At 42.8% G+C, this 16,243-nt stretch overlaps 1 protein-coding gene across 5 annotated transcripts in view; it reads left to right on the top strand.

The window, feature by feature from the left end:
- Positions 1-16,243, top strand: part of trappc12 (trafficking protein particle complex subunit 12) — a 28,523-nt gene that overhangs the window by 7,972 nt on the left and 4,308 nt on the right. For all 5 annotated transcript variants that reach the window (XR_010168028.1, XR_010168027.1, XR_010168029.1 and 2 more), the window contains exons 4-9: positions 6,680-6,793; positions 9,707-9,845; positions 12,578-12,690; positions 12,928-13,000; positions 14,285-14,358; positions 15,645-15,743. Coding sequence is in view for 2 of the 5 variants with exons in the window: in XM_063908493.1 (XP_063764563.1) it covers positions 6,680-6,793; positions 9,707-9,845; positions 12,578-12,690; positions 12,928-13,000; positions 14,285-14,358; positions 15,645-15,743 (612 nt within the window). In the remaining 3 variants the exon portion in view is untranslated. The remainder of the gene's footprint in view (positions 1-6,679; positions 6,794-9,706; positions 9,846-12,577; positions 12,691-12,927; positions 13,001-14,284; positions 14,359-15,644; positions 15,744-16,243) is intronic.

A 16,243-nucleotide genomic window follows, 5' to 3' on the forward strand; every position in this document is an offset into this window, starting at 1 on the left:
GTGTGTGTGTGTGTGTGTGTGTGTGTGTGTGTGTGTGTGTGTGTGTGTGTGTGTGTGTGTGTGTGTGTGTGTGTGTGTGTGTGTGTGTGTGTGTGTGTGTGTGTGTGTGTGTTGGATATTTCTGCTATGAGCTGGTATGAGTCATGCTGCAGAGCCAGTGTGACTGCACCCACTGCCACCGCACACTCTCTCTGATCATACACACATGTGCACCGAGTACACACTGACTTCACTCCCAACACTCAAGAGACCGAAGACTCTGCATGTCCTCTTTCTCTCTTTGTTTCTTTGTATGTATCTCTCTCCTATCATCACTCACTGCTCTTGCTGTACACACTTTGCACATTCAAAACTTCTTTCTGGTGAATCTTCATGTAGTCTCAAACTTTAAATGCTTGAGGGACACTGTAGCGATAGGCTGCTGAGAAGCAACTTGAGAAATCTGAAATGGAACTTAACTTTGATATGATCTATATTTGTTATGCTTTTGGGGTCTTCCCTTTCTTGCAGGGTTTTCTATAGGTTGTTGAGCATGTAAATGGTCTTCAAAGGTTAATGTCCAAGAGTTCCCTCCAGAGGGAGTTTCTCTCCCACGCATAGCTCTCCAGCACCTCCAAATATGATTAGCTTAAAATGATAAAATCCAATCCCAATCCATTCTCATTCTACACATTTTCTATATCATTTGATAATCCAATTGGATCATTGTCAACTAGGTAAGCAAATTGTTTCTAGCTACACTGTTCAATACGTTTTCAGCTGTTTTTGAAAACGTTGGTTGTCAGGTTTGGATTAAGCTAAGTTAGGATTGCTGTCCTGGCCTCCCCTCTACTTCTCCCTTTGTCTTCCCAGTGACCTCTGTGGTGTGGTCAGCAGTGGGCTAGTCTCTGGCTCAGCACCACCCTGAGCTGCCCTCATCTGTCTCTCTCATTAGCAATCTCCCCTCCTCCCCTCCTCTTCCCTTATTTTCCCCCTTCTCCTTCATGTCTTTCTCCCTCCCCTCTGCACTATCCACCGGAGACTCTAACCTCTTTTTCCTCCAACAGTGTGATGCCGTCTGGGCCAGGGGCCAGCATATATATGTGTGTCTGTGTGTGAGTGCGAGAGAGAGAGTGGAAGAGAGACACCTTGGCTGGGTCAGACAGACACACCCCCATAATCACCGCAACGACCCAGCTGCTGCATCGCACTTTGATATCATTGCTGTAACCTTTACTTGTCATTATCGTAACCTTTTTACATAGCTGTCATTTCCGCCACCAGTTACACTTGCAAGCCGGGGTCCTGGGTAATGCACCGTCAGCTTTTGTAGCGCCGAAGGGCATGTTTAAACCGTAGCGCTAGTTGTTTTCACCTTGCTCTGTTTATGTTGGCAGCAGCGATACGCTCAGGCCTATTGTAAAGTACAGAGAGTGTTCAGCCTGTTGGGCTGCCAGCATAAAGGATCAATTCAATTTATCACAACTTGGGTCTTGTTATTGTACTTCCTGCCATCATTTCTATTGGCGACCATAACAATGCACTCTATGATTTTACAGTGACACTGAGATCTAAAAGGGGCTGATGGTATAGCATTTTTGTTTTAGTGTTATATGCTGCAGTTTTACTAGCTTGTGGCACCCAACAGTAAGCACGCGACCACTGTCCACCACTTTCATCTGGCCTGAAATTTCTCGCATTCAGCATTATTGTGTGTCATTAGCCTTATTTGGACGTCCATTAATAACCGTTACTGTTGAATCCAGTTTTCGTGGCTTTATCTGAACAAGTCTTAAATAGCTACCTTTTTAATTTTCTGATGTATTTGGACTAGTGATATCAGTTGGTTTCCAGAAGTACAATACTTACCAGTATGTTAGATAATACTAGATATCAGTACAAAGTGATGGCCAATCAGTGACCTCATGAAGTCGGTGTCAACTTCAGGTCTTGCAGTATTGGGAAGCATTGTCCTTTGTGAGTCTTCGATGTGAATCAGGCCTGAAACAGAAGTTCTCCTTAACATTTCAGAACCCCTCTCAGCGGAGAACGAAAGTGGAACATTCTGTTATTGTTGACAACCAAACCATCAAAAGTTATCCAGTAGCCCACCAGTCAATCAGTGGTTAATATTACCCAGAGGATCGTCACTTAGAACTTGGACACTGTGTTGATCCATCTTAGGGAGTGTTATGCGGAGTTCTCTTACAAGCCATGAGCTAGTACGGTGTCTTCACATAATATATAATGCCAGTTTGTGTCTTGGCGTCTCTTGGTGATACCGTTTGAAGAACCCAGTGATTGCCTTTGGGAGACAAAATGGCTGCTGTGTGAAGTACATATCAGTACAGTAGGAAAGCAGGCCGTCCTCCAGCTTGAGGGCAATTTCTGTCCCCTGGTTCAAGAGTCTGTAGTCCAACTAAAGAGGCATCAAAGTAAAGTTAGCCACTGTTGCAAGGGCTGGCATGCACTCTTAGCATACTACAAATGTATTTTTCCCACACCCTCTGTGTAATCCAAAATGCCGGGTCTTAATTAAAGTAGCGAGGGTTCTCCCTGTGTTAACCAAAGCTGGTGTGAGGAAGCCTTTTTAAGTCTGTTTAGCCTGGAGGCTTCGGGTCTTTGAGAGAGAACAAGTGGGCGTTCGTTTGTTCATCAAGCTTTGTTGTGCAGGTTTTTTCTTTTACTTGCCAAAGGAAAGGCACGCTGAACTTATGATCGTCAACACATTTTAGAAGCCTCACCCCTTTTAAACTCGTGACGAGACTAAGTGCGTGCGTGCGTGCGTGCGTGCGTGCGTGCGTGCGTGCGTGCGTTAACAACTGACAGAGGATGGTATGTCCACACTTTTGTCCGAATGAGTGTGAGTATGTAAGCGTGTGTGAGGCATTGCGATGCTTCTGAAGTTAAGTTCTGAAGATATTTGTCAATTACAATCAATAAGGGATTTTCTGTAAAGCTAAGTGTGCCTTATGTATGTGCTTACTTCTCATCTGTACCAGATTGTCACTCTGGGGGGGGTCATATCTACCCTCTATTCTCTATCTTCCTCCTTTTGTTTGGTGTCAGGTATAATTTACACCATCCACAACAACAGGCAGCCAAAAACAAAAGAAAATGGCCCTTTCCCGCTATCGTGCTAAAATCATGCATACCCAATCACAACACACACTTCTTTCACCAAGCCTCATAAGTCAATTCATCATTTAATATCACTGGCAATAAATCACTAAGGTAATGCCCCCTCATTTGATTTGGGGGGATCTGATTATGCCTTATTGCGGAGTCATTTGAGCTGAGCTAAATTATTAATCTCCATCAGCCTATTGTTGTTCTATTTTCATGTCCTCCCAACCCACTTTCTGTATTAATTGAAATCTTTCAAAACCTGGGGAGTGACAGCGTGGTTTGTATGCATGATGGCATTCATGACAGCCTTTCATAAAGCACTTTGTTTTTCTCTGAAATGAGAAATAGATTTTTAGCCATGCTAGCAGCAATGCTGTAGGTATAGTTATGTTGAGTGGGTCGGCCCACCAGTTTAGTTTGGACTGCATTACCTCAAAATGAATGGATGAATTGGCATGAAGTTTTCATTCATGCCAATTTCATTCATTTGCTTCTTACAGTTCTCCACCATATGCTAGATTGCACAGGCATTCATGGCTCTCAGAAAATATATCCTCAATATTTTTGGCATTCCCCTGACCTCCTCTTGTGCCACCATGATGTTTACTTATGGATTTTTTAATGTAACTTTAACTATTGATTGGATTGACATTTAGTATACACATGTATGTCTCCTCTGGGTGAATTATAATAACTTAAATGAGTTGTGTTTGTCACTAGTGACATCAGCAGTTTACCAAAAACCTTACTTGCTAGATATTAGCATGTTAGCGGTGTCAGTGTAAGCTAGTGTATGTGGATGCTAAATTTTGTCCCAACGCTAAGAAAGAAAGGTTTCTCTATCCCAGCTATGAATATGACATCTAAACCAGCTTCGCTTATTATTTATTTTCATCACACTCCCAATGGTCGACTAATGGGAAGCTTTACATTTAAGGAGCAGTAATGGAAATGTTTAGTTTTTATTAGCAGCTACTTCAAGTAACTCAAATATAACCAGTAGATAATAAAGCTGATATCTTTTAGTTAAAATGACCATAAGTGAATCCTCAACCAGACACATAAGGTTTAAGGTATTTTATCCAGAGAAATGGTGCATGCTATTCGCTCGAGGCCCCACCCTAACATCACGTGTTCAGCACTGCTTATTTTGAAACGCATTGGTCCCGGTTGGCCCTGCTAAAAAGAAGAACAACAAAAGTGTAGTTCAGTTTGGGTATCCCCTGATGTAGAAACTTACGTGATAACGGGATAGCACATCACACTGGTTAAAGCCAGCCGTACCAGGTCTGTGGAAAAACACTATTTGACGAAGTTTCCACCAATGAAACTGAGAAGTTATCTGATACAGCTGATGACAATATTATTATGTTAGATTAACATGTTGAACACAGTCCACTCTGTGATTGTTCTAGCACTTTGTTCATCAGTGGGTCAAAGCTCAGGTTCAACGATAAGAGATGACAGAGTAGCAGAGAGATCCGTCATTATCTGCGTCAAGGTCACTCACGATCACATACCGTCTTTAATGGAGACTGACCCGTGGCCCTCTGGTAACGGAAGATTGCCTCTCAAAACACAGAGCCCGCCCGCTGTCTCCTCTAATCACAGCTCTAGCATCTCTGTATGCCTGTAATGCGAGGGTTGGATCGGTACGGTTCAAGACCTAAAATTATAGGCTGGTGTAAGATAATATCAGACCATAAAGCTATGTGTAGCGGCATGCTGCATCGTTACATAAGGCCTGAGCTAAAGTTCACTTTTCCAGCTTTGTGGTTGTTTTTTTTTCACTTTGGCCCCTTGTGGAGTCTCTCTGCAGTTCCCTTGGCCCTCAGCTCCCGTCTACTCATCTCCTGCTCTCCACTCTGCTACCCACTGCTCCTTTTTTCTTCCTCCAACTCTTTTCGCCCAGAGTTTCTGCTTCTTTTTTTGAAACTCCTTATCTGTCTGTGTCCTATCTCTACAGTTCTCACTTTGGCCTAGTCTTGTCCAATCCAAATCTCACACAGATATATTCAGAAAAAGCGTTAGCACACCTGTATTCTCATGCTGTGTGGTGGGCAGTGGTGTACTGTAGCATACTGTACGAAATGTGTCTGTGTGTGTGTGTGTGTGTGTGTGTATGTGAGTGTGTGAGTGACTGCAGCTGCTTTTGGCCATCCAGACTGCCTCCTCGTTTTCAGCTTCATTTCCCCCCCTAATGAAGATTCAGAGGCAGCGCTGCTACTGGCACAGGGCAGGAGAGGACAGGAGACGAGGGGGGAAGAGGAGGAGCTTTAGGGGAGGAAGCCACGACAGCGAGAAGAAAAGGGAGGCAGAAATGAGGGTCAGAGGGAGAGGAGGAAAATGGGAGGGAAGAAAGTAGGTATAAAAAAGGAAGATAAGAAGAGGAAGGGAAGGAGGGAAGATGAATGGGGAAGAGAGGACAGCTACAAGAGGAAAAAAGCTGATGAGTTTTGTGATAAAGATGACTAGAGAGGAAGTGGCTCTCTCTCTTCCTCTCTTCCTCTCTCCCCTAATTAGCTCCCTGGCTGTGATGAATGGCGCAGCACTTAGGACCCAATCGGCAAGCCGACCTTGTCATGTGTGTTGATGGGGTGGGGTGACTCTACCTCCCCACCTCTGTCCCCCTCTTACCTATTGTACCACCTCCTGTGGAAGCAGATGCTGCTAGTGTGTGTGTGTGTGTGTGTGTGTGTGTGTGTGTGTGTGTGTGTGTGTGTGTGTGTGTGTGTGTGTGTGTGTGTGTGTGTGTGTGTGTGTGTGTGTGTGTGTGTGTGTGTGTGTGTGTGTGTGTGTGTGTGTGTGTGTGTGTGTGTGTGTGTGTGTGTGTGTGTGTGTGTGTGCGTGCGCGCGCTCTAGTACTGTGTTTGTGCTTTGTCCTCAAGCTTGGATGGCTGGCAGCTCCACACATAGGTGGAAACACCGTCTCTCAGCAGCTTCATTTCATATGTTTGTTTTGCAGAAATAGATGTCACATTGTCAGATCACATATAATAATGAGTAAGATGATGAAACTCCTTTTATTTTCTTCTCTAAATTATCTGCTCTATATTCAAGGCCTCAAGAAGCTACTTGCCTTTGATTTTTTTTTTTACGTTGTCTTTTAGGAATTCCTGCTTTTTCCTAATTGCATAACTGTTCCACTGAGAAGTCCCTCTGTTCAAATATCTTCTGTTGTGGTTTTCCCACCTGGGATTTGACAGCTCTGATTCAAATCTGAAGATCAAGTATCTGTCAATGTAGTTTATTACATTAAAAGGCGTAATTATGAATACTAAATATTACCCAGGTGTGATAAACAAGAATCATCCTATGCTTACAATTTGTTGAAACATTCATCCTTCTGTGAAAAAATGTGTCCGATTGATGCATTTGAATTCTTGAAACAAGCTGTTCTCTTTTCCTGAGTGATACCTTGTTAGTTAGAGATGCGTCCTACTGAGTGTGTTTGTGATTATGATAGCTGGAACCCCCGTCGATTTAGCCGTGGGTCTTCCTCTGTACTTCCATCAGTCAGTCATGGTGTGTGTCTCAGATCCAGTGTGCTGTGTCTCTTCTCCCCATGCAGAGCAGCAAGAACTGGCGGGCCGCGGTGGATCTGACTGGCCGGCTGCTGACAGCTCATGGTCAGGGATACGGGAAGGCCGGCCAGCAAACCTCCCACACCACCGACTCACTGCAGGTAAGACGCCAGCCACTGTCCCCTCATCAATCCATCCATTCATCTGTGCGTCTCTCAGAGTGTTTGTGGGTGGAACACAGTGACGCCAAGGCACGTCTTGTTCTAATTATTAATGTAATAATTCCCAAAAAGCACTTGAAATTAAATAGATTTTGCACTTAGTTGGAAATATGCAATGAAATCTTCACACTGCTTAAGTATAGCCATTTCGCTGATTATTTAATACCCTCTTATCTTGTTATGAGAGATCATTACTTGTTTCCAAACTAATATCAATTACATTTGAGGGGGGCTAGGACGAATTTAGTTTTTGTGTCGTTAGTTTTTTTGTGCTGTCCCTTTCCGTCCCTGTTTTGTCAGTGTGTTGCTGCTAGCACATTTTTAAGCCCTTGTTCTTGGAGCTCTATCCAGAAGATGGATGACTGCATAAGCTCATTAAGAAGGCCACCCTGTGGAAGGCTCTGTGCATGAGACTTTAAGTTAATCGACCGTGTTGTTCCCTCATGCTGCATATTACTGTTTGTTTGCGTTCTAAAACATCTTGGCAGAATTTCTAAATCCTGGGTTTTAAATATGTCGTCCTTCTTTAAATGTATTTTATTATTGTTATTAATAGCGATATGCAAAATGATGACTGTGGGGCATTTCTGTTAAGCTTTTACCACCCACTGTTCTTCCCACAGGAAACTAAGTTACATTAGACACTCGTATACAGACTCATGGAAGAGGACACAACTAAAACCATACAATTATTGTTTCTATCTAGCTTCAAAGTGGTCTGCCATTACAAAAAAATGACAAATGTAAAAAAATGTCATCTTTAAATCCATCACAAAGGTCTACAATGATCAATCAGGTGTAAAAATGCTCTAAAGGGAGTGGATGTCTAAGGGTTAAATTGTCTTCCTTCTGAACCCGTTGAATGTATATATTTTTTTTAAATGTGCCTGCACTATTTAAGGAGGACATATTATGCTCATTTAACGTTCATATTTCTATTTAGTGTCTCTACTGGAACATGTCTCCACGCTTTAATGTTCAAAAAGCTCTTTATTTTTCTCATACTGCCTGTGCTGCAGCACCTCTTTTCACCCTCCGTCTGAAACCAGAACCCAGTCTGCTCTGATTGGCCAGCTGGCCTGCTCTGTTGTGATGTGATGGTCAACTGCTTGGATATGTTTCAAAAATGTCCGTGTCCTTAGCCAATAGAAGCCTGAGTGATACATAGTGATGTCACAATGTATGGGAGTAAAAAGAAAATTCAAATCGATGTGTTTCAGGCAGGGGGTGGGGGTGTGTGGAAGACAAACTTTGGGATTTTAGCCTTTGCAAACCATTTACATGCACAAAAACTACATAACACACAACAGGAAAGGGATTATAGGGCCCCTTTTAAGGTGTAAAATCCCTGGTGGCTCCAATGCTGCTCAGGAGCTTCTGGATCCTTCCTTGATGGTGTTTGGCTTGGAAGAAGTTCATCCCCAACTATATCACTTCAGGAGACAGCTTCATGTGCCTGGGCTTCGGTGCAGGTGCATATCGGCTATGTGCTCTCCAAGGCTCCTGACAATTTTCCCAACGTGGACCTGGAACAGCCTGTGCCCTCAAGCTGTGTAGAAGTTCATTAATATAATTCACATAGGAGATAGTCTTGGTCATTATTCTTGAATAATAATGTAAAAAAAGGAACGCTGGATCTTGTGCCATCAGATTTTGTTGTCTTAATTATCATTCCCTCGAAAAAAGACTCCCATCACCAAAGAGTTGGTTTGACTCTGGAAGAAAATATTTCATCAGGATTGCAACCCAATAATATTATGTTCAATAATGTAAGAAATACAGATTATTTAAATGAATATTGCACAAACCCAGTAATGTAATGAATTAATAAAAATGTTATGACGGGTGAATGAAAGCCAAGACATTGTATTAAATTATTGAGCATGTTAATACATAATTGGATTCTGACTAAAAGAAAATATGAACAGTTTTAAGACGAATTGAGGAAGTTTGAGTGAAAGACTAATGATTCCTTTCTACTTCATGGTACAGGTGCAGTCCACTACTTTACTCACTCTAGGTAATAGGTGTACTTCTAGATGTAATGTTCTAATTCATACAGTACCCTGTACTGCCGTGACAGCTCTATCAATGATACAGCTCTCGTCAGTTCCTTTTATCTGCAACCAACAAGAGGATTTTCTTCATTTCTTAAATTGACCAATGCTCAATTTCACTTTATTTATTTATTCTCAGTCATCTAAGAGCAAGATAGTGTTGTGGAGGAAAACACAACATCTCAAATCATGACAGAGGGTAGTCAAAAGTGGGATTTGATTGAGAAACACATCCAAGTCAACAATACGAAATCCTGCCTGTCTGTGTTCAGATCTACCTTTTTATGGACTTCACATTAGCTTCTATTCCTTTCTTACTGTTATCAAAGTCACAGTGACGTTTTCCTGTTACAGTCCTACAGATCATTTTGATTCAATAGCTGTTGCTATTGGGCAATGTGTGACCTTGCCTAAGCACCTTTCACGGTACTTAATGCTAATATTACTCTTCTACTTATTGGAGAGCCTGCCAGGATGGATTTTTAAAATGTTGAGATTGTGCAGTACATGGGAAACTGAAAAGGGATCATTCTGTTGGTGATTCTCTCTGACTCCTTGTACTTTTAACACATTTAGCTAATTGAAAACCATAAGACAATGGTTCAAAATGAGTCAAGGAAGGAGGAAATGCTCCAATCAACACATAAACAAAAACACTTGGGAAAGTAAAGGCGTTTCAAAGACTATGAAAGAAAATGCATGTATTTTGTTTTTAATATTTGGGTTTGACTTTAGATATTTGATGAATGTCTTGTTCACTTAACAAACAGAGGGTGTGTGTTTGTGTGTTTTCCAGCTGTGGTTTGTGCGGCTCGGCCTCCTGATCAAGCTGAACCTCTTCCAAAACGCTGAGATGGAGTTTGAGCCCTTCGGCAACCTTGACCAACCAGACCTCTTCTATGAGTACTACCCCACTGTTTACCCTGGGAGGAGAGGTACACACACACACACACACACACACACACACACACACACACACACACACACACACACACACACACACACACACACAGCTTGTATATGACCAAACCCAGCCTCTGTTCTTTGGGGTAATAATAATTCATCTCTAATATAGGAGGAGACTCTGGGTGTTAATCACAGAAACTTTTATCAGCAGAAGTAACATTGTAAAGGATTGCACAGTTTCTGTCCCTTTTCCTATTTCTTCCTTCCAAAAGCCGCTGTTTGAATTCTGTTTGAAAGCTGACTCGAGGTTGAATAGTGGTATTCATGATAGTGCCGAAAAGCTGCTCGGAAACTCTTATCTGTGAGCTTTGAATGTGTTATTAGCCTGCTCTCCAAAAGGATTTTGCATTTTACCCACCTTTTTTTTTTGGATACCCAAGCATACCACCGCTGTCCTATTAAATATTCAAAGGAAAGTTTGTGCCAGGAGCTTGATATTAGACTGTATCGTCGAGAAGCTCCAACAACTGCTTGTCTCCAGCAGTTCTTTGGTTTTGTTTTTCCTCTTTTACACTGCATGAATTGCTCTCTAATGTATTCCCATTACTTTGGATCTGCTTCGCCCCTCGGGCTACCACAGTGAAGGCAGCAGCAGAGACACATCTGCACACACACACATACACACACTCGACACTTGACGCTACACCGCACAGCCTTCTAAAAGAAAGCACCGATTGACTTTCCGTTGCTCAATTTAAACGCTTTGTGCCCTGCTAGGTGCTCGCAGACAAACTGGCACGAGTTGTTTAGCCTGGCATCAGAAGTCGAACATTTCTCCGGCCCAGCGCTCGTATCGACTATCTATTACCCATGATCACACTCTTTGAAGCTCTTTAGAGTCGGCAGCCCATGTGTCACTATCCGTACAAATGCAGATCAACTTGGCGCTTGACAAGGAATCAATGTTCGTCACTTATTAATTTGTTTGCCAAATGAAAAGTTGAGTCCTGGATGCTGCGAGCCTGGCAAGTGGCTATTCATCTATGTCCTTTTCCAGCCTCTATCTCCATACTACTTGATTCCTTCTGCCCGGTAAAACAAACTGAACTTTTGGTCAATGCTAACCTTTCAAGGTTCTTTGATGGGGACCCTTTTTTGCCGCTCTATAACTGGTTAAATCAAATCAAATAAATAATGTATTTATTTATTTATGAATGAAAATGTAAAGAAATAGTGAAGGAAAAGATTTAAACTGAAAGATACTTTGAGATACATGATCAAATTTAAAAATAAATCATGAAAACATTCCGTTTAAAATATAAAACACTTAACAGCACATCAGAACATGATACAATATTAATTACACCTTCAAAAATATAAAAAGCAGTGTTATGTATATGCCAATCGAAATATGAACATGCATAATAAACTGGGGAAAAAAATATATATATATATTTTATACAGTTCTCTTGCCCAATGTGCTTTAATTTTTCTAGAGAGGCTCACTAACAGATAGCTAATTTGATGGCGAACTAGTATAAAAAAAAACACCAACCACTTACAGAAAAATATTTAAATCAATGAAATTTGGTACAAAGTGTTGCAATCATAAATGCTGATGTGATAGGAACTGTTTGTACCTCGTCGTCCTGCTAGTACACCACAAGACATAAACTAGATGGGCAACCACTATTGCCATATAGCCCCACTTTTAGTCAAAACCTTCACAGCAGGGTTGAGTCAACAAAAGTTGTGAAGAAATATGTAGGGCAGCAAACTTTTTTTTCATACTAGATGATTTAACAGACGATATCAACATGCAATAGTGTTGAGGATAAAAGACGAGACTGAAATATAGTTTTAAAATTGGACTGTCGTCAAAATGACTAAAGAGTCAGTTAAACACTAAGCATGTTTGTTTTAAGAGTGGACTAACTCTAAATGAGTTGCCAGAATTAACAATGCTTCACACGGTGTCTTTTATTTTAGTTTTTATGGGTCTGTTCAATGATTTCCTGGGATGTTTTCCATCTTAGTCACGAACAGTTAACCTTGAACAGGCACTAAAGGTATTAAAAGTCTTAATTTTAAGCTGATGAAACTTTCTGACACCCAAGAGAGAATAAGCTGTCCACTCAGCACTAAAATACGACATTGAAACAGGATGCAGTAATAGAGACACCAGGGTAAATCTTGAAATTTTTCTAGATGTGTCGGATAGACGGCACAGGCAGATATTCTACAGAGATAGAAATGGAGATCCACAGACGGATGAAGATGGACCAGCTAGCTGAGCTTCAGGTCTGATGACAATATCAAAGAGACCCTGATCAAAGCCCGGGAACTCACCTGAACACAGGCTCTTCCTCGGGGATGTGTGTGCCTCTGTGTGAGTGTGTGCGTGTCAGACAGTGTGAATGATGTAGAGGCAGGGAGAGACAGAGGGATGAGGCAGGGAGATGAGTGATGGAGCTGTGCAGCACACAGAGAGAGAGAGATGAGAGGGTTTAATAAGCAGCCATACGTAGCTCAATGCCATCTGTAGGTTCCTGCCTCCAGGGCTGTGTGCTGTCTGTGTGTGGGTGGATGGGTTTATATTCTCATCTTGCGCTCTGTGTCTCTCTGCCTTCCTTTCTCTATCTCTCTTCCTTTCCTCTGTCCTCATTCTACCCTGTTTCTGATTTCCCCCCTTATTCCTTGCACATTTTCAACCCCTGTGTTCTGCTTTCTTCTTGTCCTTCCCTCCCTCCCTCCTGTCCAGGCTCCATGGTGCCGTTCTCCATGCGGCTGCTGCACGCCGAGCTTCCCCAGTACCTGGCCAAACCCCAGGAGGCTCTGGACCGCCTGCACAATCTCAAAACCGTCTGCCTCGCTGTTCGTGTACACACACACACACACACACACACACACACACAAATACAGCCTCTGGATGAACATAAAAATATGCATACTCTGTAGCATTCGCACAATAAAACAACACAGAAAAAGCACGTACAAAGCCTTAAGCCCACCTGTGTAAACAGCTAAATATGGTTTGGACTTTAAAGTCATTAAATATGCAGATTCTAATACAAACATAAAAAGTTTGAATTCCCTCGCCCCTGTTAATAGATTCTGGAGAACTTGGAGAAAGGATTGGCTGAGGATGGCAGCATGATCTCCCTGACACAGGAGAATAAGCAAGGTAAGCGCAGACACACACTCATACACACACACACACACACACACACACACACACACACACACACACACACACACACACACACAGTTGGCTTCAGTCCTGGCCTCAGTCCCAGACTGCATCACACTGTGGGAGGAGAGTGAGGTCATGGTTAACACACACACACACACACACACACACACACACACACACAGGCACTGAGTCGGAGGCACACCTGGTGCAGGACTGCAGCATACCTCGGCCACACATACACACCCCACATAAACACACCGATGCGATGCTCTAAAAGTGTTTAGCACCTCACTGCTCGGGCACCCGCGCTGAATATCAAATGGTCTCTCCAGCCCCCTTCACGCCAAACAGATCAATACAGATCAATCCGATCCAATCCACTCGCATCTGCAAGTGTGCAGGGGAAATGGGCCCGGCGCCTGCATCTGAAATTCTCCAGTTTTAGGTGGAGACACACCTCCACACGACATGATGTAAATAGACGTCCTCCTCTCTTTTCCACTCAGCAATACATCTTAATGCAGTGAGTCTTATGTTACCAAGCCATGTGACCGCTAATTAAGAAACTTTTCCAATGGCTTCTTTTTTTTATACAAGCAATTTAATCAGCTAATTCACGGCGATGAACAACAACAAGCCACTTGGTGAAGTTGAGCTAAATGTACCAAGACACTTGCTTATAATTGGGAAAATTGGCAGGGTGACGTGTGTTGGGGTGTGTGTGTGTGTGTGTGTGTGAGGGTGCGCCGTCGCTGGCAGTTCCTCCCCCTTCTAAAAGCAGCGTAATAGCTGTGCCCTCTGTCTCTCCTCTCTCTACCCACGCAGACAGTCGACAGTCAAGTCAATAACGCGGGGCCTTGCCTTCACACATCAGACCCCTACTGAGTGATTAGCTCTCCTCCCAAGCACGCACACACACACACACACACACACACACACACACACACACACACACACACACACACACACACACACACACACACACACACACGTGTGCAGCGATGAATACTAATAGGCCTGCACACTTACTCTTCCACAGGGTGCACTGTCTGAGGGAAGAAAGCAGAGTGTGCCGCAGTGTCTTCCTCACCACCTCGCCTTAAAATAAACTGGTGGAGGGGGGAAGAGGGGAGGTTTAATGAGGGGGATAAGAGCAATGAATGGAAAAAGGGTTAGGTTAGAGGGGCGCCCCCAAAAAAAGAAGCAGGTGAAATGAGAAAAGGATGTCGCTGTTTAAGATATAAATGCTTGTTCTTCTTCTCTCCCTGTTTTTAGGGTCTCTCAAGCTGTGGAGGTCTCGTCTCAGCCGGGTCATGTACTCCATGGCCAACTGCCTGCTGCTGATGAAGGTATGTGTGTGTGTGTGTGTGTGTTTGAGATTTGGAGGTTGTGTATTGGCGAATGTGTCCATATATGCATGTGTGTGTGTGTGTGTGTGTGTGTGTGTGTGTGTGTGTGTGCGCGTGCGTGCGTGCGTCTGCCGGATTGTTTCGGTGTGTGTGAGACTCGGAGATCTCTGATGCCAGGCTGGTGGAGGATTCACAGTGAAATCCCCCCAGACTGACCACTAATTGGATTCTTGGTCAGAGAGGGAGAGAGCAAATAAGAGAGAAAGTGACACACAGCAAGAGAGGGGTAAGGCTGGTGATTTCATCAGTGAGAGAGAACCACAGTGCCATCTACTGGTCAACAATGAGATTACAGGGTTTTTTGTTATTGCTAGGCTCAACTTTACCTGCATCATGCTCACCTGTCCCTACGGTAATAATGATTTTATTTTAGTTTTAGCACATCTATTACAAATCATCCAAACTGAAGGGTACCATGGACGTTTTAAGGGTAAAGATCTAAATTAAAATGTAAAATAAAATAAGCATTTAAAGATATCAGAAAAGGTATTCCATGCATCAAGAAATGTGCTACAATGATAATAAGTGAACATTTTTTGTTAAATCCTGAGACAGGTGTTTTGTTTTTTTTTCTTTTCATTGTTACAAATCCCTGATCCCTGTCACTGTCAAATATTGTTTTCCATCGATACGTAATTTGATTATGTTTGAAATCAAGTTAAGTATTTGCCTTTATATTGGCATTATGGCTTAAACAGAGGAAAATGCACGTATTAGGGACTATTTTCAGTGGCGTAGTAATCCACAGTTGGTGTTCAAGTGAGTATTTCTGGCAGCAGGACAGTGTGGGTTTGAGCCTAAATAAACAACAGAGTGTGTGTGAGCCAAAGTAACGACAAATAAAACCTGTACCTTTTCCAAGCCCTGTACCCTCTCACTCTATACACACACACACACACACACACACACACACACACACACACACACAATCCTCTGACCTCTCGGCCGTCCGCTCAGCAGTCCAGTCACCATGTGAGCGATGTGTAGGTGGAAAGAGGGTCACGTCGGCCAGCTAATACTCCATTTGTTTGATTAATGCCGTCTCTCTCTCCACACCTCAACGCTGATCTCCTTTACCTCGCTCGCCCTCCACCTGTCTCCACCTCCTACTGTTTACCCCACTCTTTATTAACTTCTGTCTTTACTTTCATTGCCCTCCCTGCTCTTCTTTTGTATTATTTATTTCCCTTTTTGTTGTGCCGATCTCTTTCTCCTCTCTCTCTCAGGACTATGTTCTGGCTGTGGAGACCTATCACTCCATCATCCAGTACGAACCCCACCAGAGAGTGCAGCTGCTCAGTGGCATAGGACGCATCTTCTTGCAGGTCTGAACATTAACACACACACACACACACACACACACACACACACACACACAATATGCCGCAGCACAGTTCATGAACCCTGTAAGGGGGCCCTATTATATTTGTATTTGCAAATACAATGTGTATGTAGCAAATTGGATGTTTAATTAAAGATGCATTTATCTAACATAACAATACATTTCATATACTTTAATACACATTTATTACCGCAATGTCTGTCCCTCCCAACACAGGGAAACATATCTAATCAGGGATGGTGACATTCATAACATTCTTAACTTCACAATAATTGCAATAATGCTATGCAAATCCTAAAGCAGTGTTCATTGTGAAGATTTTCTTGCTGAACAAAGCATATTAAAATCATACATGTTTGCCACAGAGCTTATTTTCCGTAATAACACTAAATCCAATGAAAGAATCCCATTGCTTTCTGTTGGCGGAAACAGTGCTACCTCCTGGTTGCCCTAGAAAAAGCATCCATCCTGCATCACTCTGTT

The sequence above is a fragment of the Eleginops maclovinus genome, chromosome 19 (genome assembly GCF_036324505.1).
Source record: "Eleginops maclovinus isolate JMC-PN-2008 ecotype Puerto Natales chromosome 19, JC_Emac_rtc_rv5, whole genome shotgun sequence".
Classification (NCBI taxonomy): domain Eukaryota; kingdom Metazoa; phylum Chordata; class Actinopteri; order Perciformes; family Eleginopidae; genus Eleginops; species Eleginops maclovinus.